At 40.4% G+C, this 25,686-nt stretch overlaps 1 protein-coding gene across 1 annotated transcript; it reads left to right on the forward strand.

Moving 5' to 3' along the window:
* The first annotated feature begins 1,145 nt into the window (after positions 1 to 1,145).
* Positions 1,146 to 1,679, forward strand: LOC126298268 (N66 matrix protein-like). Its single transcript, XM_049989569.1, has one exon. The coding sequence runs from the start codon at positions 1,146 to 1,148 to the stop codon at positions 1,677 to 1,679; it is 534 nt and encodes a 177-aa protein (XP_049845526.1).
* The last annotated feature ends 24,007 nt before the right edge of the window (positions 1,680 to 25,686 follow it).

Consider the following 25,686-nt stretch of genomic DNA (forward strand, 5'->3'; position numbering starts at 1 on the left):
GTTGGGTGACACTCTTAGAACAGCTGTTGATACATTTGTTGAGTTACTTCTGGATGTGGCAGCACATCTGCAGAAACGTACCAATAGAATTTATGGCATGTTAAATGACAATAATTTTGAGCAAAGGGTAGCTGGCATTTCTCACTCAGTGCCCAGCTGCACATACCACCTATTGAGTGTTTGTGTACTAGCATACAGTGTATGAATATACTAAAAGGAAAACTGTGTGCAGAATTCAATGTGAACTCACTATCCAGTGGTGGTGCAGTACAGCCAGCAGCAGCTGGCACACAATCACATGGAAATTCAATGGGAAGAGTTCATCTAGAATCAAGCATGAAAGAGAGGACCAATACAGAAGCCAATGTAGAAGGAGGCAAATATCTCCAAGTCTGCACCTCAATGTGATGCCACATCATTAACAGCAAAATCTAGAAATGTGTTGTCAGCTACTGAGACCTGCATAACCCCATCGTGCAACACTTCTCTCACTGAAAAGACAAATGATGCACCATCACCAATAGCAAACATTGATAGCGCAGCTACTGAGGCAAGCATCAGAGATGTCAGTGAAACAGTCCAGCTGGAAGCAAACACTGAAGAGAATACCAGCACAGTAACATATATAGCAAAAGATAGTGTCTCAGATTCGGCACCAGAATATGGTGCAACATCATTTTCAGTAGACCCCAGAATCACGGTGTCAGATGTTAGGATATTTCCTGGCACTAGTTCTTCACTGACCGGGGGGCACAAAAGAGATGCTTGACCTACCTGAAGGGGATGCTGTATTTTCTGATGAAAATAATATAAATGTCACTTGTAATAATACTGGGCATGCTGGTTCCAAAAGTAATTTAATGCATGGGCATGTCGAACAGGTACAAGATGCTGAATGTAAAACTGTTGACTCTGTTTGGCTCTCTATGGAAGAGTTTGAGATAAAGGAAGAAGATGAAACCTCAGAAAGTGGCAATGAATTAGAGTTGTCTGAAAAATGTTACTCACAAAATTGAACAGAATCTGATGCAGCTAGTTATGGTACTGAAGGGGAAGAGGCAGACAGAGATGCAAGTATGGAGGAGAATGAGTGTAATACTGGTAAGGCCTCAGACCTAAGTAACCACACAGAGAGTGAATCACACATGGAAGATCGGGGACTGGAGGCACAACATGAATTTGATGATAACAGCACTGGAAATTCTGTTGCTGAGAATGCTAGTAATGGAGCCAATACTACTCCTGCTGTCAAAAGTAGGGACGATACTGATGAAGTCAACAATACTGGATACAATGGAAGCATGGACAATGATGGTGACATGGATTCTGGAGGCAATGGAAATTATGGTGGTGTTGGGGATACCAATGCTGAAGGTGCTAGTGGCCACAGTACTGAAGGCAGTGTTTGGGACACCAGTGCCAATAAGTGCAGTGATGGCTATAGTAATGAAGATGGTTTTGGAGATGCCAATGCCACCAGGGAAGGTGGCAACATAAATGAAGACAACATTGGAGATGGCACTGCTGTACAGAATAATACCACTGAAACTGAGTTTATTTGTGCCTCTGAGTGTAACAATGATCATTGGCAGTATGTTGAACAGCCTTATGATGGTGGTTATGCAGGACCCAATTATGAACAAATATTTGAACAAGATGTTGTAGTGTGCATGCTTTGATATGGGCAATACAATGTAGGAATGATGGAGCAGATGTGAATTTATTTACAGAGAATGAAGTTAGAATATAGGGCCAAGGTGTTTGGCGAGTGCTTAAATTATGTGATCATTAAAAGTTCATGGGGAAAAAAAAGGGTATGTTTATTAAAATTGTCTACTTGAATGAAAATAGAAGGAAAAGCCTTTCTCCCATGCAATAAGGTTTGCCATTAGTTCCCTAGATGGCGAGGATGACACCCAGCTAGCAGGTGGGGGTGTTGACTACTTTGCATGCTGAACATCTCACATGGTGTATGATTTGGCACGGAAACTTGACTCGTGAATAGCAAGGTGCACCAGCCAGGGCTCACATATCTCATAGCTTCATGTGTCAGCTTCATGACATACTGGCTATAAGTTTGCTAATGGTCATATTTATTGTGACATTTCCGGCAGTCATTCTTCCTGCGAACCATACGCGAGTGGAACAGGAAAGGGAGGTAATGACAGTGGCACGTTAAGTGCCCTCCGCCACACACCGTTGGGTGGCTTGCGGAGTATAAATGTAGATGTAGATGTACATTAAGTAAACTACTTCAAGAATTGTGAAAAGTTTGCAGTGAAAAATACAGGTCACTGTGAATTTGCATTTGGTGCATGTTAGGTCATATGTTGCTGGGTATGAAATGTAGCTAACATTGAATTTCTATTTAAACTTTGCAGGATATTGCTATCAATCACCCAACTCCAGAAAATGGATCATATCTAAAGCACTTTAGCCCAAAATTGCATGCCAACAGATAAGCCAGAATGGAATGTTCACAAAATTCCTCATATCTCATAAACAGTTTCAGATATTGAAACAAGATTTTAGCAAATGATTGTATGCAAAGAGCAGAGTTGTTTGTGATATGATTGATATGAAAAACTTCCACATCTAGGGTGATATTCAAGTGACCACAAATTGTTTTCAGTGAAATAACGTAGTCTTTAAGTGCTTTCAATAACTAGTGAAACGAGAATTGCTGAGGGTTCAGAAAAATGTATGTGAAGTGTTGTGGTTGGCAGGAGAGCCAACACCGTGTTACTAGAGGAGGCCAAAAGGCACGCATTTTAGCTCACGGAGGCTGGCGTGAGGTCTGGAACAGGACAAGGAAATTAGAATTTAGAAAAACGGACATAGCTGGTGGAATACTTAACTTTAATCCATTAATGATGAATGTCAATCTTGATGGTACATGATTCACAATATCAATAGTAACTGATAATGGCGCCTTGCTAGGTCGTAGCAAATGACGTAGCTGAAGGCTATGCTAAACTATCGTCTAGGCAAATGAGAATGTAAGTAGGCAGTGAACCATCACTAGCAAAGTCAGCTGTACAACTGGGGTGAGTGCTAGGAAGTCTCTCTAGACCTGCTGTGTGGCGGTGTTCGGTCTGCAATCACTGATAGTGGCGACATGTGGGTCAGATGTATACTAACATACCGCGGCCAATTTAAAGGCTACCACATATCAAGTGTGGTGTCTGGTGGTGACACCACATGAAGAATCTACAGTTTATTTGTATACCAAGAATAGGCATTTCATAAACTACTGATTTGTCTTACCATCAGTTGCTGCTTTATGATTATGTCACAATTCCAAGTGTATTAGAATGTTGGGAGATGAATATTTATGAACTCTGTTGTGCTTTGGTGAAAGAAGCAAATTTGAACATGACAACAAGGGAACTTAGTTATTACTCAAAACGTATCACCTATAATGTCTCTCTGAAGAAAAATAAAGGGAATGTGAAGGCTGACAAAAATAAAGTTTAAAGCAAAATTCAGTATGTTAGCTACATTTCCTATGCAGCAACATATGACCTAACATGCACCAAACTCAAATTCATTGCCACCTCTATTTTTTACTGCAAACTTAAAGAATTTCTTGCCATAGTTTTACCTAATATCAAAACATCGCAATAATTATGACCATTAACAAAATGATAGGTATGTCATCATGAAGCTCTAAAATGTGTAAGAATCTTGTTTTTTTTTTTTTTTTTAATTGAGTAGCTTCTTTACAATCGTTTGAGAAAGATCGCTAGTCAGCCAGTGGATGCACATTGCTCTGATTGTCTGAGAGTTCTGACATTGTAGGCTGTGATGTCAGTTCCTGAACAGAACTCCTGTTTGGCCAGCACAGGTAGCATTCAGGGAACCTTACTTGGCCACACAAGAAGAATACCACTAGAGCTATTAGGCAGGCTAGCAGACAACTCAGCCTGCAAGGGAACATTCTTGCTAGACTCCTTATGACAAATTAATAGTTTTGTTTGTGATGGACAGATTTGTATTTCAAAGTTAGTTCACATATTTGTTACAGTTTTTTGTTTGTTACTCCTTACATGTGGTTGTGTTATCTGTGTGCACATTTCACAAGAATTATTCACTTTGAAATGTACCTAGCCAGTTTTTTATTCATGGCATTACATATTTCCCCCTTTTTTTGCTGAAGCATGATAAGAGAGAGCATGTGAGGCTTTGCTCAGATTAATGCTCAGTGTTGGTTGTGACCTCCATGATGCCACCTGACAACTTCGTGGCTAGACAGGCAGAGTATCTGTGACTGCACATTAGTATTAATAGTTGGGCAGCAAGTTATGTATCACTGTCAGATACTAAAATTCACAAAAAACCAACAGGTGATACAAAGTGTGAACAGAGAAATACCAGAGAGGAAAATGTTTGACCCCTGCATGCTACCTGTGGGTCAAGGCCCATGCAGCCTTCTTCCTGGATCATTCACCAATAGTTCATTCTTAGGCTCCTGTGGCACCTTAAAAAGCCCCCCCCCCCCCCCCTCCCTCTGTCACCATGACATCTGGGCATACTTCAGTGACCACTGTGCAGCCTGGTGGTGGAATGTTGTGTATCACAGGGGCTGTGGATCTTGACTTCACTGCCTGGGTCATGAGGATGGTACAGACCTCTTAAGAAAAACCATCAGTCTTAAGGTGAGCTGCACACTGATAAGATGCATGGCTGTTGAGACAGAACAGACGCAACCACTGGGGAACCTGCTGCACCTCATTTGTATGAAGCTTACTCAGGCAAGTGGAGCTCTGGGTAGACTGCTTGTTCCCCTAGCTGAGCAACCTTCATTTAAAGTTCAGGCATTGTATCATAACAGAGAGTGTGTCAAAATGTGTTTCTTGTGATAAGGATAGATGACTGAATGTTTGAGAACATATCCCATTTCTATATTCAAAAAGGTCTTGATATTTTGGCTGGAACCCTTAAATCAGTTAAATGGTTGCATAATGGCATGATGCTGGTTGAAAAAGTGATGCCACAGTAAGTTAACAGCCTTCTGAAGTCCAAATTTTTGGGCGAGTATCCTATTGTAGTTAAATGGCATTGTACTCTTAACTACAGTCAAGGAGTGGTCACCTGCAATGCATCATGCATATGGAGCCTTCAGAGCTAAAGGAGGAGTGGGCTGATGAATTGGTCATTGAGGTGGAACATGCGATGCTTCGTGTAGATGAAAAACTGGATGACTCAGACTCATTTACATTGTCGTTTCATTCAGTGGTTTTGCCAGATTATATTAAAGCTGGATTTTTACAATGCGAAAGTCAGTCTGCACTTACCCAAGTCCACGAGGTGTTTCACATTGCCAGGGATTTGGGCACACCATTTTAGGGTGTAACGGGTGAGCTACATGTGGTAAGTGCAGTATGGCTGCCCACACTGATGAAATTGTGGTGTTCAAAGAAGAAAAGAAAATACAGGAGTTAAAGGTGGCTAAGCACATATCTTATGCTGAAGTGACCTTTTCCAACTCATTTGCCACAGTACTAATTCCTTCCACTCAGATGTCACCTGTGGACCTTGGTACTGAGGAATGCTCTTGCAAGTGTACCTCTAGCAGTGACAGTTCAGATGGAGCTGTTGCTGTCTCGTCACAAACTCGAACCATGAGCACTGCTTCTACTCCTGACATGGATGCCGCTTTGGTAGGACAAGTGATGCACACTGGGGTGGCACAGCCTACTTCAGTGCCATCAAATCTCAAGGAGAAGACTAAGGTAAACTATACTATCGAAAAAGCTGAATCAAAGCACGTGGGTTGTCAGATCCAGAAACACTCAGAACCCTTAAGCCCCTCAGTTCTCCTCCTCCTGAAGTGGGTTCTCCTAAACATAGAAGGGCACAGGCAAAACATACAACTCCCAGATAAATGGCTCCTGTGCTTCAATGGAACATGAATGGGTACAGAACACATGTGGAGGAGCTGAAACTGTTGGAACAGGACAGACCCTCTGTCTGTGTCTATAGGAAACACTTTTTAAATGTGGTGAGATCCCTGAGCTCAGAGAATGCAGCCCCCATCGGAAAGATGACCTCAGTGGAGATAGGGCTAAAGGTGGTAGTAGTAGTGGTAGCTTTATTCATCTGTAGATCTCTTTTTACAAGGATGTAGGACCTGTCAAAGTATTTACAAATTTAGATCAATTTAAAATAAGCTAATTTGTATACACATGTATTTGCAGACTTCTAGTTAGAGACAATCATTAGATTTACTCCTGGTATACAATACTTTATTTACAAATAACTTATTAAATAATGTAATGTCACATTGTTCACTCATATCTCACTATCAGTCACTGCACACACTATACACACATTGTTTCATAACACTTCACTCAGTACACAAACACACACACACACACACACACACACACACACACACTCACTCACACACACACACACACACATTGGTAATCTCTGGGCCATTTTCTGTACTGCAACTTCCCATTTGCTATCCCGAAAAACTGAGTCAGCTTCCCTCCATAGTGAGTGAGATGTTGAGCTCAGAAAGAGGAAGAGGTGTCAATATGGGGTAAGTATTTCTAGAAAGGAAAAAAAGAAGGAAGAAAACAAAACAAAGGTGTTATGTGGAATGTTGGATATTTTATAATCATCATTATTATTATATTTATTTGTATAACATTTATTTATGAAGCCCCTATTCTATTTTAACTAAGTAATCCTTCAATGTATAAAATGTATTGCATAACAGGTTATTTTGAGCTGCCTTTTTAAATACAAGTATTTTGGCAATTTCTTTAATCTCTTTAGGTAATTTATTGTACAGTTATATTCCTTCGTAGAAAATGTTGTTTTGAGTTTTATGTTTATTTTTTCTTGGTAAATGTAAGTTGAGTCTATCTCTTGTTGTATGGTCATGGACAGAGCTGTTTGTGCAGTAATTACGAATTTTATGTTTGATGTGTACAATTGACTGGTAAATGTATTCAAATGGTGCAGTTAAAATCCCAAGTGTTCTGAACAGATTTTTACAATGAGCTTGACCAGTATTTTTGGTTGTTATTCTTACGGCTCTTTTCTGGAGTTTGAAAATTGTGTTCCTATTTTGTGCATTTTTCCCCCAAAAAGAATTCCATAGCTAAGAATTGAGTTTACATATGAATAATATGTAACTAAAAGACATAGCATGTGTCACACTGATGACAGGATTTTAAGGGCAATAGCAAGCTGGTGACATTCTGTTTGCAAGTACCTTTGTGTGTTCACACCACTTCACCTGAGAATCAATATTCATTCATAGAAATTTGGGATTTGTTACACAGCCTATCGAGGTGCCATCTAAATTTAATTTAACATTGCCATATTTCCTCTTCAAACCGAAATTCATGGTATTAGTTTTCAATATGTTCAATGTCACTGTATTACTTATTGACCAAACATAAACTTCCTTGAGAGTTTCATTTGCTTTCTCGGTAAGGAGTTCTCTTGTTTTCTCAGTGACTATAATATTGCTGTCATCAGTGGTGGAGGATTTTTTCACCATGAGTAACACTACTGGGAAAGTCATTGATGTATATCAGGAACAGTATCGGTCCTAATATGCTACCTTGCGGAACCCCTATATTAATGCATTTTGGTTCTGATAAGTGTTTTACTAAATGTTTAGATCTATTTGAAATATGTGTTACCTCTATTCTTTGAGCCTATGTGTTGGGTATTATCAAAACCAGTTGTTAGCTGCCCCTCTTATTCATAATGCTTCTAATTTATTTAATAGAATCTTGTGGCTGACTGTACCAAACGTCTTAGAAAGATCCAAAAATATGTTTGTGACACACTCATCTTTATCAGGAGCATCGAGTACAACTTTTGTGAATTCTACTATGGCTGACTCCGTATTTTTGCCACTTCGGAAACCAAATTGTGATTTGCTTAAAAGATTGTATTCATTCAGGTAATTCATTAATCTGTCTTTCATAATTGCTTCTATTATTTTTTAGAATACTGAGAGCAGAGAAATGGGTTGGTAATTTTTTATGTCTTCTGGATTACCTTTCTTAAGCAAAGGTACAACTCTTGCCTGTTTTAACTGCTATGGAAATGTCCCTGATGTGAAGGATTCATTTATTATATTTGTGAAGGGGCCTTGTTTAATCCCTATGTATTGTTTCAGTACACACGTTGGTACTTCATCTAAGCCTACTGACTTTTTGTTTTTTAGTTTTAGAATTCTTTTACTGACTTCATTCTCTGTGGTTGGTAGATAACATCATTGTATTTAGTGCAACAATATTTACAGGTGTTATATTTGTTTGGGGGAATTTTTGCCGCAACTTCTCTGCAATACTTGAAAAATGCTCATTTACATAGTTTGGTAAGTGCTGTGGATCATTTATTACTTTAGCCCCCTCCATTAGCAGTATGTTATTCTGCATTTTTTTGCCTCTCCCCATTTCCTTTTTTATAACATCCCAGACTGCTTTCTTTTATTCTCTGCATTATATATTATTTTGTCATTAAATGACTTTTTTGTGGCAATCAACATTTTCCCATTGCTCTTTTTGTATCTGTGATAGAAATTTAAGAATTCTGGATGATTGTGAATCTTTTTCATGGCACTGAGTTCAATTTAAACAATGTGGAGAATTTACAGAATTTCATATTCACATTGGTTTCCTTATACATTTCATACCAGCTTTGTTTTTCTAGTTCTTCTGAAAAATCTTTTATTTCGATATCTGATAGATGTCTTTTGTAGGCTCGTAGTTTAAGGAATGATTCAATGCCCGGCTTTACTATTGTTATTTGACAGAGATGGTCTGATAGTTCGAGATCTTTTACAGCTACATCACATTTTTCCTTGTCCATATTTGTGGCCACATCGTCAATTACTGATGAAGTTGTTGTGGTAACCCTTGTTGCACTATTGACCAGTAGGGACATGCCAAAACTTTGAAGGATGTTTATGAAGGTGCTGCTGGATTCACTTATGATGTCAGTGTTGATGTTAATGTCCCCACACAGAATTATGTTGACCATTGAAATTGAGACGTTATCTAGAACTTCTGTTACCCTATTGAAAAAAGTGTCCACAGTACCACTGGGAGATCTATGCATACACAAAATCATTAATTTCTTGGTGATATAAAGCCGTGTTAATTCGATAGCTGATATTTCAAAGTGTTTATCTTCATTTACAGTACTGAGGTCATGTCTTGATTTGAACTGTGTTCCTTTTCTGATACAAATGCATGAAGTAGTTCTGCAATAAGAGTTTGAATTTTCTTATAATGATAATGATACATGTTGGATTTCTGTGTCTGTATACCAGTGCTCTGTAATACAAACTACTGTGCAGTTCAAAGATTCGACCTCAACTTCTGATAGTTGTATTTTATTTTTTATTGACTGCATGTTTTGGTGAAAGATTGTTAAGTCTGTGAAATGCCCCATGTTACTCTTTCCAATGGTTTGTTTTTCTTTGTAACATTACTCCACTCCACCTCTGTCTCTCTCAGAACAGCTAATCAGGCAGTTGAAGCCATATTGGATATTCCATTTGCTTCTACCATCTGTAGTGTTGAGAGGGAACAGTTTGTTCCATCTCATTGCAATTAGTTTTTTGTTGCATTATACGTTCAACATTTTTTTAGTTTAAATAGTGTGATATCTCGAGTGAAGAAGTAGACTACCTGTTTATTTAATTCAATTCATAACTACATAAAAGCACTTCCCTTCCCTAATCTCACTACGTTGCCTTGGGTTGATTAAGTTTTGGGTTTGTATTAAGAGATCATCTGCTGGTAGTACCAAGGTAGACATGTGGTCACCCTGTGGGTTGGTTAGTGCCAACCTAAGCCTAGAGTAAAGACAGTGATGATGCACTTGTATTCCAGGGTGTAGTCCGGGGATGGTAACAGGTCCCCCTCCCCTCCATGTAAGGGAACGAGCGTTGAGAGCCGCCATGATATAGTCACTCTTGCGGTAGCGGCTGAACTGAGTATATGGGATCGAGAGCAATCTCCGTCTTTGCTGCCAATTTCATCGTGGAATGAGGTATTATGTTTTAACTGTTACTAATCCGCTCTTTTCCAGGATTGAAATAGTTAGCATGTTGTTATGGCCATTCATTCATTTTTTTAGTAATTTTGCCTTTAAAATTAAAGTTTCCAGTTAGGGTTTCTTTTTCAGAGGTGAGCATGTGGGCTCATGTTATCCCTTTATAGTGCTGCAATCACTTGGTGCCTTCAGCACATGAGAGCAAGAATATTTCTAAAAAAATTGTGTAGTTTTGCTTTTAGAAGCAGCATTTTTTTGCAACGTTAAGGTAACCTGGGGCCTCACTCCGCCTATTTAACACGTGGTCGTAATGGCTGATGAGTAATTTGGATGACGATTCTGTGTGAAACCTGGTAGGACATTCGTGTGTGACATACTTAAGGTTCTAAGCGTGTGACGTAAAATTTTTCCAGGCCATCTCATAAATTTTGTTCACGGTTCCTTTTTAACCCCTATCTGCAAGCAGCATGCCCTGACTACTTTGATAAAGAATAGGTTGAGTGTGTGATTGATTGTATAGTATGGAAAGCAAGAACGAACAGAGGGGTGAGTACAAAGAAATTAGCTGTTGGTATCGGTAACCCATGTGGTGCCGAATTGCACTACCAGCGAGCTACCAGTTCGTTCTTGGAAATTAGTTATGGTGATTATGCTTGTGTCTGCTTGTTCCCCCGTTTTTCTGCCAAACAGTATTTTTGTTATTCGGTCGTAGTAGTAATCTTGGGTGCGAATTTCGATCACTGTCCCAGCACACGGACCACCAGGGCAGCAGCGTAGTCCCATCCTCCTTCCCAGTGCTTAAGTAGAAATGAGATGCCCGTTAGTTTAAGCACCTTCAGTGTTAGACAAAACTAGAAGATATTTGAGTTGACTTTGTTTCTGCAATTATTAAATTTGTAAAGTTTAGGGGAATATAGATAATAAATGTCATATTAAGTTTGTAAAATTATTGGGATCTAGACAATAAATGACCTATAAACTGGATGTCATGGATTTAATGATCATTACAAACCCCAGTCCTGTGTAGAGAGCAATGTTACCAACAAAGTGGTGTCCTTATAGATAATGATAGAGCGTGGCCTTTACTGACTTGCCCACTTGTTGTTTGAGCTCTCCCCCTCGGTATCCGTTGTGCAATATGAACATAATAATCATCAGCTCATTTAACTAAATGTCGGGCCGGCCCCATAAATTCAATCCTTCTGAGCAATGTATCAAGCGGGCAAGCACGTGTCAATGAGGCAGCTTGGCCACACACACATCTGGCATGCACTAGGATAGATAGAAGAAAACAGAGAAAGAGAGATGCAAAAAGGTAACAATGCGTAAATAAACAGAAGGAACATTTCAGTGTATACCTGTAACCCAAAGAAGTTTTGGATAGAGTGGGTCTTTCTGACCTGATTTCTCAACTCCCTCCACCCTTCCTACTTTTAGGAGATTTTAACACACACTATATGCAATGGGGGTCCCCATGAACATGCCTCAGGAGTTCAGTTGATGAAAGCGGTATTGTGTTAGTATAGCCATAGAGTTTGCTTTCTGTTCTCCTGCACTGGCCAATGCCGCTCACTGGGAAGTGATTTATGACTTGCATTCCAATGACCACTTCCCTATTTGAATCCACTGCTTAGATAGAGTTACCCCTGAAAGGAAACTGCCACGGTGAATTCTTAGCAGAGCAACGTGGACCCTGTACAATCAATTAGCTGTGTTTGAACATCAGGATAGTGTCCAGGACTAGGTGGATCATATTATTGCTGAGATTCACCACACTCCTGATGAGTCTATCCAAAAGCCTTCAGACCAAGTTTGGAGCCAACGTACTCTGTGTGCTCTATCATCAGGAAGAGATGCGTGGCCTTGCAGTCGTTCAGATGTCAACCTTCTACTGTGAACCTTGCAGCCTTTTGAACCACAAGGGAAAAGACATGATGGCCAGTCAGGGAGAACAAGAATAGGTCTTGGCAAGTGTTTCTGGACTCAACCAATTCTTCCACTAGCTGTTTAAAGGTATGGGAAGCCATAACGAAGATATATGTCAAATATGCCATGCTGTACTGAAGCACGGGCAATCTACACCTGGGGATGTACTGAATGTCATGGCAGATTGCTTTGATTTGATCGCTGCCACTGCAAACTACGATCGAGTTCTCTGCTGCTACTGGGCATTGGTGGAGAGGAGGGGTTGGAATTTTACTTCTACCAATCCTGAGGACTACAATTGCCCCTTTTCCATGTGGGAGCTTGAGTGTGTCCTTTCTCGGGCCAAGGTCACCGCCCCAGATAAGAATTGAATACTGATCACCATGTTACATTAACTTCAGCAAAATGCAAAGGAATGCTTCTGTGCTTTTTTAATGTGATCTGGTTGACCGGGGACTTTGCTGGCTGTTGCAAGGAGATAATTTTACTGCGCTTTCTGAAAACAGGAAAGGACTGCATCTAGTCCAATAGTTACCATAGTGTGGCACTCACTAGCTGCATAGGAATGGCACTAAATGCATGGTCAACTGCAGTCTGATTTGTGTCCTAGAATTGCAAGACCTACTTAGTCACTCCCAGTGTGAGTTTTGGAGATACGTTCAAACCTTGACAACCATGTCCTGCAGGAGTCTAAAATCCAGCGATCCTTCCTATGCAGACAGCATCTCGTAGATACCTCCTTGATGTCTTGAGAGTTCCTGTGACACTACTTGGCGGCATCACATCCTGGAACAGCTTCACCAATGGAGCTTCAGAGGATGATTACCATTTTTCATTAAGTCCTTTCTTTCCAGATAATTTTTTCAATATCTGGTTGGTGGTGCTCTTCCAGAGTGATCTGAGGAAGAAAATGAGGTTCTTCAGTTATCTGTTTTAAGTGTAACTCTGTTTATTGCTGCCACAGTTCAGTCTCCTATTCAGTGTGCATTGTTTGTGGTCAATTTTGCCATCTTCTAATCCTCCTCAAATATTGCAATGTCTGTTTGTCTGTTACAGGTTATGATATGGTGACTGGACGAGTGGACAGATTGTACAGCTTTTAAATTTTCCTAAGAAAAATGGGTTTGTGTTAATTTTAATCACTCTAGTCGCTCTTTTAATCTACTTCTTCTTACAGTGAGGGACACTGTTGTTAATTTTAAAATTAAATAATTTGATAGCAATAGTTGAGTACGTTGTATTTTGCAGAGTGAGTTTACAGGGGTCTGAAGTTCATAGAGTGGCATGAAGATAATAACTAGATCTCGAGCAAAAAGCTGTACAAATATGGCGGAAGAGAATTTGGGTGAAATATGCGAAGTGTCAGGGGCAGGCAGGAAGCATTCGTGACCTTGAACCGTCTTCTGAGGGTCATGTTCATGAGGGAGTGGCTGCAAGTAGCATGCCCACACTGGCGGTCAATGAATGCGCCCTCGCAGCCGGGGCAGGCGTTGCGTTGTGTGGAACGACACATTGGCAAGTGTAAGTGAATGACTGCTGCACGACTGCAAGCCCGCACGTTCACTTCCGCAGAACAGGGCGTGAATCCCAGCAGGGAAATTCCAGATTGGCTTAGTTCAGCTCTGAATAAACTAATTGAAGGGAATAATAAACTTAATAAACATTTGATGAGCAAAATACCGCATTTAATACTCGTTTTGATAAGCAAAGTACCGCGTTTAATGCAGTGCAGGCCGAAATTAAGAAATACTTGGATGAGCAAGAACAATTGATTCACAAGCAGTTCAAGGATCAAGAGAAAGCAATCAGTGCACGATTCACAGAAGTTGGTGGCCGAATTGATGCCATAATCGCGGAAAGTCTTGTGACAAGTGACACTATGCAAAGTGAGGTGCACCAAATTCAGAAAACTGTATCTGACCTTAGCGAACGCACTTGAACATGACCTCTCGAATAAGGAGAACCGAGTGAGTGATTGAAATCTAATAAAAGATGTAGTTAATGAAATCTGTAGTGAACGGGTGGAGCTACTGGAAAGGTTTGTCAGCAGGTGGCACTACAAGAGAATCAGACTGACAAAGTCGTAGATAGAATCAATGACTTGGCCAGAGCTGTTGAGGAAATCACATTGCAAGTATATGCAGAATCCGATCGAACACAGCCAATAGCGATTAGAGGCAGCCAAGAGGTCCAATCACTACTTTGATTTAAGCAGGCTCAGGAAGACATTAATCGTAGAAATCGGGATAGTTTAGCTGAACTACTGAAACATGATAAGGTGCACAGGAACAGTGCGGCCACTTGACGGAACGACAGTGAAGTAAGCACCATCAATAAAAGATGCCGTACTGAATCAGAAGAAATTAGGGACTTGGAAGAGCGATCTCCTGTTGCCTCAGCCCCAGCAGTACGTGCTGAATTGATAGACATGAATGAGGAAGAATGTAGGCAGCATTTCGTGTCTGTCTTAAATTACTTGGTCTTTCCTGACTCCAATAACCATCAGCACCCCTGTGTCTGGTTATGCAAATTTGAAAATACATTACCAGCTTCATGGGGAAACACGTTGAAAATACGCTTTGTGTGTAACCACATGAGAGATGAGGCGAGTGCACGGATGCAGATTGCAATCCGCGTCTGTGTCACATACAGGGATTTCACACGGGCTTTTCTGAATGAGTTTTGGTTGAAAGGTATCCAAGGTCAAATAAAATTAAATATTCTGATGAAAGAAAACTGTCAAAATAGTCTGGAAAAGAACCCAGTTCATTACTTTCATGAGATGATTAGGGATAATCAGTATTTGAGATGCAGAATTGGTTAGGATATGTCTCACGAAATCACCTCCGAAACTGCGGAGAGAAATTAGAATAGCGGGTCAAAATATGCATGATGTTGTGGTGTTCCAACAACTTTTACAAGAATTAGGGGAAGATATTGGTCACAATGGACCTAACAAAGTGAGAAGGGATGACCAGGTACGTCATCACAATTATGAGCGACAACAAAGGAAACAAGAAACAAATTACGTGCCGCACCGACATTTTAATCACGGACGTAGTAGAGGCTTTGCAACGCGAGGTAATCGTGGACATAATCAGTACCAGAGGAATTCCTATGGGAACGGAGTGAGATATAACCATCCCTCACTACCGGCAGGTGTAGAAATATGATCAGCTGACCCACGCCATAATGCGAGGAGTGACATTGATTCACGAGAAGCAAGATGACGGACATGTCCGACTCCTGAGTGTAGTGATCCTGTAAATAGTAGCATAGTTTTGTATGTAGATTATGGCAAAATGAGAGAGGTATTATTGGAAGAGCACGAAGAAATGGAAGTGTTTGAATTACCCATTGTAAGTGTACTTGGAAATAAAATCATCATCCCCTGTGTCTTGGACTCGGGCAGTAAAGTGTCAGTTTTAAGGGAGGATGTTTACAGTTATAGTGGGGCAGACTTTGCCATAACAGAGAACCATAGTCCACGGAGCAGTGCAAGGAAAGTGTGTTGAGGCCAGGCGTCAGAGCCATATCAATTTTCAATGTCAAGGACAGATGATGAGCGTAGTGTTCTTGATTGTGTCAAAATTGACAGTCTAAGCCATTTTAGGCTTGGATTTCCTGAGGAAGTATCGAGCTACACAAAATATATGCGATGGTTTCGCTACAGTAGTAACTGATGAGGAGGAAGTACATTTGAGGCTTGACGAATCAATAAATGTTAAGGAAGGTGCGGTGGTCTCCTTTAAATTATCTGCGGAATCCGAACATCAATGAGAATATGGCTATCAGAGGCAGGTTGACTTACAGTGCGAGTTGGTGCAAATGAAAACAGTCAGTGACGAAGTTATCGAAAAGAAAATAGAGCATATCAAAGCAGGTAGTGTACGTGGAGAGTTGAAAGCGATTGTACAGAATAACAGGAGAGTGTTTTCAGGGCATACTGGCACTATCAAAGACTTCACTTACAAGTTCCAGGTAAAACCATATAAACAGTTTTTTGTACGACCATGGATAGTACCACTTGACAATAAGGAGAAAGTATTTGCAGAGATTGATTCCATGTTAGAACAAGGAGTAACTGAACCTGGTGTAAGTTCTTATAATAACCCCATAATTTGTGTTCCCAAGAAAGACGGATCAGTGAGACTTGTCCTCGATTCAAGGCAACTGAATACTATTATCAACACGGAAACTGATCGGCCTGAGGCACTTGATGAACAACTGCAAAAGTTCCATGGAGTGACTTGTTCTCAGTTCACTCGATATGAGGGCCACCTACTGGCAGGTGGAGATTAATGAACCTTGCCAAAAATATACGGCATTCCTTTGGTGTGGGCATTGTTATGTCTTCCACAAATTGCCATTCGGCCTTAATGTGTCTTCAGCCGCTTTTTTTCGGGCATTGAGCACTGTAATTCCCGAATCATTGTGGAAGAGGATAACACTTTATGTCGATGACATATTGATTGCCGAAAGGACATGGCAAGATCATAACAAAGTCCTGGATCAGGTACTATGACCATTTGGTAGACACAGTGTTACAATCAATCTCCAAAAGTCCGAACTCAGCAGGGGAGCGATAAAATTCCTTGGGCACATAGTGACCCCAGAAGGTATACACCCCGATCCTGAGAAATTAAGTGCAATTAGAGAATATCCTGTGCCAAAGATGAAGAAATGGCTGCGAGCCTATTTGGGGTTAATTAACTTTTACAAGAGGTTCATTAAGATTAAGGAGATTGCCACCCCACAGTTGTGTGCCCTGACTGGAAAGAAGAGTTTGTGGAAATGGGACGACGTTGTGCAAAGAGAGTTTGACAGTTTGAAGGAGGCATTATTGTCTGCACCTCTACTCGTGCACCCAGATCCTAGTAAGCCATTTTGCATGTCTTCAGACAGTTCACGGAGCGGTCTGGGAGTGGCATTGTTCCAAGAATTAGAAGAAAATGGTGAAATAATACCTCGACCGATGACCTTCGCAAGTAGGGTGCTTAATAAAGCTGAACAAAATTATACTGTCACTGAATTGGAAGCATTGGCAATCATATGGGGCTTCGATAAATTCTGGTACTATCTGTTTGGAAGAGTCGCAAAAATATATACGGACCACAAGGCGTTGCAATTTCTTTTGACAGCTAATTGACCCCCATTCCTCCAGGAATTTAAATTTCAGATTATCTATGTGCCTGGCCCCTCAAAATGTGGTGACAGACGCACTGTCCAGAGGTCCCGCTGGTGTCACACAGAGTGGTGATGCTGAACCCAATGAGAATATTTATGAACTGCTGTATATGCGCGGTGTGGCCTTTGAAACTTTCATAGGGAATGCCCTGATTAAGATAGGAGGTGAACAGGACAAAGATCCCAATTGGCAAATAGTTAAAGAAAGGCTAAATGACCAAGGAGAGAAGAGGCTCCAAAAATTCTATATGATAAATGATGGTATCCTGTTGGATAGAAAGCATCCAGATAAAGGAAACTGGTTGGTATGTATACCTGATGAAATCGTAAACAAATTGATTTGGTACTACCACCTGAGCTATGGTCACTTCAGGGCTCGAAAGTGCAGTTGGCAATTGGGGGAGTCGGTGTACTTTATTAGTATGGAGCGGAGAGTAGAAAAGGTACTATGTACGTGTGCAGTGTGTCAGAAAGCAAAGACCTCGACCGTCTCGTGTAAGGCCCAACTCTTTCCGATTGTACCAGCCAGGTTAAGGGAATTTTCGGCCACGGATCTGTTTGGACCTTTGCCATGAACAATAAACGGATATCAATACGTATTTGTGGCGGTAGAACTAGTGTCCAAGTATGTGACCTTTGTGTCTTTAAGGAAAGCTACGGTGAGGGCAGTAGCCACCGCTTTTGTTAAACAATTCCTGAAAGAAGTGTGACACGTAGAGAAGGTGATTGCAGATAATGGACCACAATACAGGTCAAAAATGTGGCATTCCACACTGAAGAGGAGATGTATTAGAACGGTTTTTATATCCAAATTTAACCTGGCCTTGAACCCGACCGAGAGGGCTATTAAGGAATTGGGTAAACTCTGTCAAATTTACTGCAATCAACATCACAGAACCTGGGATGCGTTTTGGTGTGACTTCCAGAATGTCATTAACGATTTGTCACATGGAAGTACTAGCCTATGTCCCATCATGATGTACAAAATGGTTCAAATGGCTCTGAGCACTATGGGACTTAACTGCTGTGGTCATTAGTCCCCTAGAACTTAGAACTACTTAAACCTAACTAACCTAAGGACATCACACACATCCATGCCCGAGGCAGGATTCGAACCTGCGACCGTAGCAGTCACACGGTTCCGGACTGCGCGCCTAGAACCGCGAGACCACCACGGCCGGCATCATGATGTTGCAGAATCGAGCACCACCTGACAGAATTTAGAGAGTTGGTGGATTTTCCTCCGAGAGGGAAGCAAAGGCATAGTGAAATTATCAACTTAGCAATTAAAGCGATTCAGAAAGAGGCTCTAAGTTGACAAAAGAGACAAAAGGGAAAGATATGCCATCTAATAGTGAAAACTGGAGACAAAGTGTCAATTAAAGGCCATTGTTTGTCTAAGAAACTCAGGTTTCTTGCTTACAAGTTTTTAATGTGTATGTGGGTCCTTTTCGTGTGAGGAGAGTGGCTCATGAGAACACCGTCGAAGTCAAAAACATTCGTGGGCGAAAGTCATGAGGTCTGCACCATATTTCTAACACAAAGTTATTCCGACAATAAAAGAACATTTTTTATTGGTCAATTTCTAGTCACTTGGTTGATGTCAAGGGTCATCAAACGGTCAATTTTGAGTGTTCTGTGGGGGTAGAAAGAGAAATTGAGAGTTTGTGGTTAAATTTTGAGTACTGTTGATACGGAAGATGGACACACTTTGAGGATATCTGAAATATATGAATAAAGGAGAAGCTATTGTTGAGGATTTGTGTCAGTGGCGCCGAAAGTGCGTGGCAGTGTTTTTTCCCCCTTGGTTACTGCTCAGGTAGCAGAGAGGTACAACGTAGATTGCGCCAACAGGAGCGCGGATTAATGGGTCAAGGATCCCAGAGCACTTAGTGGAGAAGAGATGAGAGGGTTTTGTGTGATTGTTAAGGAGAGGCAGGAATAGTGTATGCTTGGTAATATGTTCCAGAGAAAGTAAGAGTGTGTGTCAGATGCTGTAAAGACATGGACGAGAGAGGAATCACAAGAGAGAAGTAACACTAAATGGATGATAAAACACCAAAAAAGGAACGGTAAGAGCTTAGTTTCATGCCAAAGTGATCCGGTAACCTGAACTGGTAACGTATAAAATTAATTTCTAATGCCCTGTAAGTGAGATGTATGACATATATGCTAATGCGTTTTTTATTATTTGTGTGTGGTGTGCAAATTTATGTGTGCACTCTTTGTTGTCAGGTTCTCATAGATTTATAATAACAGGTGGTGGAGACGACGGCAAGTTGAAGATAACTCTGAGTTGAGAGGATGAAAATAACTGCTAGTGAAGTGACCAGAAGATAAAGTTATATATTGGATTTGAATGGTAATCAGTATCCCGAGCTGAATATTCACAGGAAGTATGCTCAGTGTGTGAGTAAAGGTGGAAAATTATGCTAATGAGTTGTTCTAATGAAGTTAATCATTGTTAAGATTAAATTTTATAGATTAGTCTGATGGTGTGCATTTTGGTGTGTCATTAAGGGGAGTACTTAGTGGACATTATAACCCAGTATGGAGAGATTCGTTCAGGTCGAGAGAGAATGTCTAATGAATCGTAAAGAAGAGATGTGTTAACGGTTAGTTAAAAGGGGTCTGTTTTCGATAAAGAACCAACTTCAGATTTTCCCTTTACCTGAACCTAATGCATGATATAACCCGTGGGAGGATGTCAACAACATGGTTTTCCCTTTTCCAACGTGTTGTGCACCATCTCTCTGCAACTATGAGAATAATGTGTTAATAAAATTAGAAGTAAATGTGTGAATGATGATTTCTGGAACTGTGGTAAGATGAGACTAGTAGATGAGGAAGTGATGGAGATTTGGACCTCATAATAGGACAGTGACATGTTATGAGACACAGTGAGTGGGTTTAATCAAATCTTTGGCGAGATAGGAAGAAGTGAGGGGCTAATGACTAATGTTCGGTTAACTTAGTGTATGTATGTAACTGTGCTCCTTCTCACTGCAATGAAATTGTGCAATGTGTGTGGTCCCTAATAGTCAATCCACCAAGTATCTTTGGAAGAACGTCCTCCTCTTGTCCTTAGATTGTACCCTGTGTTCTGGTGAAGGCGTTTTGTCAACAAGGTGCCAAATTAATGCTTCTGGTTGATAAGTTGGTGCATTGATAGATTTTAGAATTTTTGTAATACCTTGGTTGTTCTTCTGTCAAATTGCAAGAGTTTAGGTTATGAAGGAAGTAATTTATGATCTTTACACACTTGGTTAGATACCGTTTGCATTAGGATTACGAGTGTTGTGTTTTGTCTTTGTCATGGTATGTGTTGTAACTAAAAGAGTGATTGCCTTAAATTTATTTGCGTTGGATATTATGAGGAGTCAATTTGCACTGTGCAAGCAACACTTGATGGATATGAGAGTTTTCTTTTGATCAGTTATAGTGTGACTGAAGCTGAAGGAAAGAGTGAAGTAGAATGATCGGTCATAAAGTCATGAGTATTGCATAGCAACAATGTATTTTATGGCGTGATGACGTTATGTTGCGAGTACAGTAGGGCAAAGTGGTTCCTTGTGAACTTTCATGGAAGGTTAATCAGGTGATTTGTGATTATTTTTATTTGATCATTATGTTAGGTGTTTTTTTAAATTGCTGATATCTGTTGTTTGAGATTTAACAGACAAGTGATTATGAAAGATAAATGATTAAAAAAATTCGTGATAATATTAGACAGTAGTTAGGTTGTTTCAGGCGAATTATGGTAACCAACATGGAGATACTGTCCACAGTAGTTATGTTTATTCTTGGTGATGTTTTATTGTACCATAGGACTTATTTCTATTGTTCAAGTATACTCAATGCAACGAGTTAATTGTTTTTATGTACATTGTTTTTATAATTGCTATGAGACAGATGCAACTGACATAGGAGTGTGGATGTGACCCTGTTGTTAGCAAATGAATAGTCATTGGTTTTTCTTCCAAAAGTAGATTTATCTAATAACTCTAGTGGTTAAACAAAAGATAAAAATGAAAAAAAGCCCAAATGTGCCCTTCCATAGCAAGGATCCGTTTTGTCCATTTTTTTCACTATGAGGAGGAAGTGATGAGAGGGAACAGTTTGTTCCAACTAATTACAATTAGTTTTTTGTTGCATTATACGTTCAACATTTTTTTAGTTTAAATAGTGTGATATCTCGAGTGAAATAGTGGACTGCCGGTTTATTTAATTCAATTCATAATTACATAAAAGCACTTCCTTTCCCTAATCCCACTACGTTGCCTTGGGTTGATTAAGTTTTGGGTTTGTATTAAGAGTTCGTCTGCTGGTAGTGCCAAGGCAGAGATGTGGTACCCTGTGGGTCGGTTAGTGTCAACCTAAGCCTGGAGTAAAGACAGTGATGATGCAAATGTTTGCCAGGGTGTAGTCTGGGGTTGGTAACAGGTCCCCCTGTCATCTATGTAAGGGAATGGCCGTTGAGAGCCGCCATGATATAGTCACTCTTGGGGTAGCGGCTGAACTGAGTAGACGGGATCGAGAGCAATCTCCGCCTTCATCGTGGGGTTTTACACTGTTACTAATCCGCTCTTTTTCAGGATTGAAATAGTTAGCATGTTGTTACGGCCATTCATTCATTTTTTTTTTTTAGAAATTTTGCCTTAACAATTAAAGTTTCCAGTTAGGATTTCTTTTTCAGAGGTGAGCATGGGGGCTCGCGTTATCCCTTTATAGTGCTGCAATCACTTGGCGCCTTCAGCACACGAGAGCAACAATATCTCTAAAAAAAATGTGTAGTTTCACTTTTAGAAGCAGCATTTTTTGCAACGTTAAGGTAACCTGGAGCCTCACCCCGCCTAGTTAACATGTGGCCGTAACGACTGATGAGTAATTTGGATGACGATTCTGTGTTGAACCTGGTAGGAGATGCGTGTGTGACATACTTAAGGTTCTAAGCGTGTGACGTAAAATTTTTCTAGACCATCTCAAAATTTTGTTCACGGTTCCTTTTTTACCCCCATTTGCAAGCAGCATGTCCTAACTATTTTGATAAAGAATAGGTTGAGTATGTGAATGATTGTATAGTATGGAAAGCAAGAACGAACAGAGGGGTGAGTACAAAGAAATTAGCTGTTGGTATCGGTAACCCACGTGGTGCCGAATTGCACTACCAGCGAGCTACCAGTTCGTTGTCGGAAATTAGTTAAGGTGAAGATCCTTACGTGTGCTTTTAATTGATTATTAGCGAGTGCCATATGTCACAGGATGTTTTATTTTTAAGAATTTGCTTTCTTTTGTGAATATGGGAGATGCTTCTGTCTGCTTGTTCCCCCGTTTTTCTGCCAAACAGTATTTTTGTTATTTGGTCCTGGTATAGTAATCTTGGGTGCGAATTTCGATCACTGGCCCAACAGACGGACCACCAGGGCAACAGTGTAGTCACATCCTCTTTCCCAGTGCTTAAGTAGAAATGAGATACCTGTTAGTTTAAGCACCTTCAGTGTGAGACAAAACTAGAAGACATTTGAATTGACTTTGTTTGCTGCAATTATTATATTTGTAAAGTTTAGGGGAATATAGATAATAAATGTCATATTAAGTTTGTAAAATTATTGGGATCTAGACAATAAATGACCTATAAACTGGATGTCATGGTTTTAATGATCATTACAAACCCCAGTCCTGTGTAGAGAGCAATGTTACCAACAAAGTGGTGTACTTATAGATAATGATAGAGCATGGCCTTTACTGACTTGCCCACTTGTTGTTTGAGCTCTCCCCCTCGGTATCCGTTGTGCAATATGAACATAATAATCATCAGCTCATTTAACTAAATGTCGGGCCGGCCCCTTAAATTCAATCCTTCCGAGCAATGTATCAAGCGGGCAAGCACGTGTCAATGAGGCAACTTGGCCACACACATATCCGGCATGCACTAGGATAGATAGAAGAAAACAGAGAAAGAGAGATGCAAAAAGGTAACAATGCGTAAATAAACAAAAGGAACATTTCAGTGTATACCTGTAACCCAAAGAAGTTTTGGATAGAGTGGGTCTTTCTGACCTGATTTCTCAACTCCCTCCACCCTTCCTACTTTTAGGAGATTTTAACACACACTATATGCAACGGGGGGTCTCCATGAACATGCCTCAGGAGTTCAGTTGATGAAAGCGGTATTGTGTTAGTACAGTTTTGTCTTCTCAGTGCTGCTGGTAGCACACACTTTAGCACAGCCATAGAGTTTGCTTTCTGTTCTCCTGCACTGGCCAATACCGCTCACTGGGAAGTGATTTATGACTTGCATTCCAATGACCACTTCCCTATTTGAATCCACTGCTTAGATAGAGTTACCCCTGAAAGGAAACTGCCACGGTGAATTCTTAGCAGAGCGAAGTGGACCCTGTACAGTCAATTAGCTGTGTTTGAACATCAGGATAGTGTCCAGGACTAGGTGGATCATATTATTGCTAAGATTCACCACACTCCTGATGAGTCTATCCAAAAGCCTTCAGACCAAGTTTGGAGTCAACGTACTTTTTTTGCTCCATCATCAGGAAGAGATGCGTGGCCTTGCAGTTGTTCAGATGTCAACCTTCTACTATGAACCTTGCAGCCTTTTGAACCACAAGGGAAAAGACATGATGGCCAGTCAGGGAGAACAAGAATAGGTCTTGGCAAGTGTTTCTGGACTCAACCAAATCTTCCACTAGCTGTTTAAAGGTATGGGAAGCCATAAGGAGGATATATGTCAAATATGCCATGCTGTACTGAAGCAGGGGCAATCTACACCTGGGGATGTACTGAATGTCATGGCAGATTGCTTTGATTTGATCGCTGCCACTGCAAACTACGATCGAGTTCTCTGCTGCTACTGGGCATTGGTGGAGAGGAGGGGTTGGAATTTTACTTCTACCAACCCTGAGGACTACAATTGCCCCTTTTCCATGTGGGAGCTTGAGTGTGTCCTTTCTCGGGCCAAGGTCACAAAAAGGTAAAAATGCATAAATAAACAGAAGGAATTTTTCAGTGTGTACCTGTAACCCAATGAAATTTTGGGTAGAGTGGGTCTTTATGACCTGATTTCTCAGCTCCCTTCACCCTTCCTAGTTTCAGGAGATTTTAATACACACTATATGCAATGGGGCTCTCCATGAACATGCCCCAGGGAACCAGTTGATGAAAGCGGTATTGTGTTAGTATAGTTATGCCTTCTCAGTGCTGCTAGTAGCACTATCATGGATAATTTGAAGAAGTGATTAATCACTTAAAGCATGATGCCACTGGATTTGCGCCTGTTGAATTGATGTGTGGTATTAGGCCTAATAATTAATTATTGAAGCTAGAGGAATTGCCTAAACTAAGAGAAGTGGCTATGGAGCAGAAAAAGAAAATAGCAACGGCAAATATTAGGAAAAAGGTCTTGGAAAGAAAGAGAATCCACGACGCTAGAGCCCTTATCACAAGTTTTCAGATTGGAGACTTGGTACTCGTTGAAACTTAGGAAAAGTCAGAAAAGCTGTCTGCAGAAAGCAGGAAATTCACAAATGATTGTGTGGGTCTTGTTAGAATAGTGGAAAAACCTCATGCGAATGCTGTAGGCTAGAGTATTGTAAGACACACAAACCGTTAGCTCTACGCAATAGCAACATTATTGACCTAAATAAGTATACGCAGAAAGATGACGGGGACAGTAGTAACTAACAGATCTCAGGGGACACGAATGCAATGTCAGATGTTCGTTCTTTCCGCACGCTATACAAGGTTGGAATAATAGAGAATTGTGAAGGTGGCTCGATGAACTCTCTGCCAGACACTTAAATATGATTTGCAGAGTATCCATGTAGATGTAGAAAGAGGGAAGAATGAGCTGCTCAGCTGCAGCAAATATTTATGGTACACCTGGAGTAATACTTCATCGCCGTTTGAAGAAAAATCATCTGCGTAGTTGTGGTTTCTGTGTGTGTGTTTGTGTATGCATGCATGTGTGTGTCTTATTTATGCAGGTCATCTAAGATCTTATGATATAAAATTTTTAATCAAAACAGAAACTTTGGGGGAATGCCTGTTCACGGTGGAACATTCCGTGAAGAATTCAACACTGAGAAACTAGACATTTGAAGACATATTTAACCGCCATTGAAAAAATGTCTTTTGGTACGATGAAACAGCAGTGCAGAAGACTTGTGTTTGATTACATAGACCAATGTGAAATTTCTAATTTACTCAACATTATGACAAAGATGACAGGAGAGGACTGGTTGGCAAATTTTATGCAAAAATTATGTTTAATATACAGAAACTAGACCCAACATCCATGCCGATCAATGGGAAGTGTGGATAAGTTTTACTTAATTTTAGAAGAAGTGCAGGAAAAATATAAATTTCCTGCAGTTGCCATTTATAATGCAGATAAATCGTCCTTGGATATTTCTTATGGGGCTATATCAAAGTCAGGGTTTACGAAAACCTCAAAATCCAGATGTGTTAACCCTTTCAAGACGGATTTTTTAAATTTTATGTAGAAACTTCTTCTTTTGA

This window comes from Schistocerca gregaria, chromosome X (assembly GCF_023897955.1).
Source record: "Schistocerca gregaria isolate iqSchGreg1 chromosome X, iqSchGreg1.2, whole genome shotgun sequence".
NCBI classification, from domain to species: Eukaryota; Metazoa; Arthropoda; class Insecta; order Orthoptera; family Acrididae; genus Schistocerca; species Schistocerca gregaria.

What these genes read in the sequence shown, in the direction of transcription:
- LOC126298268 (XM_049989569.1), top strand. Translation starts at nt 1,146, where the DNA reads ATGGAAGATCGGGGACTGGAGGCACAACATGAATTTGATGATAACAGC.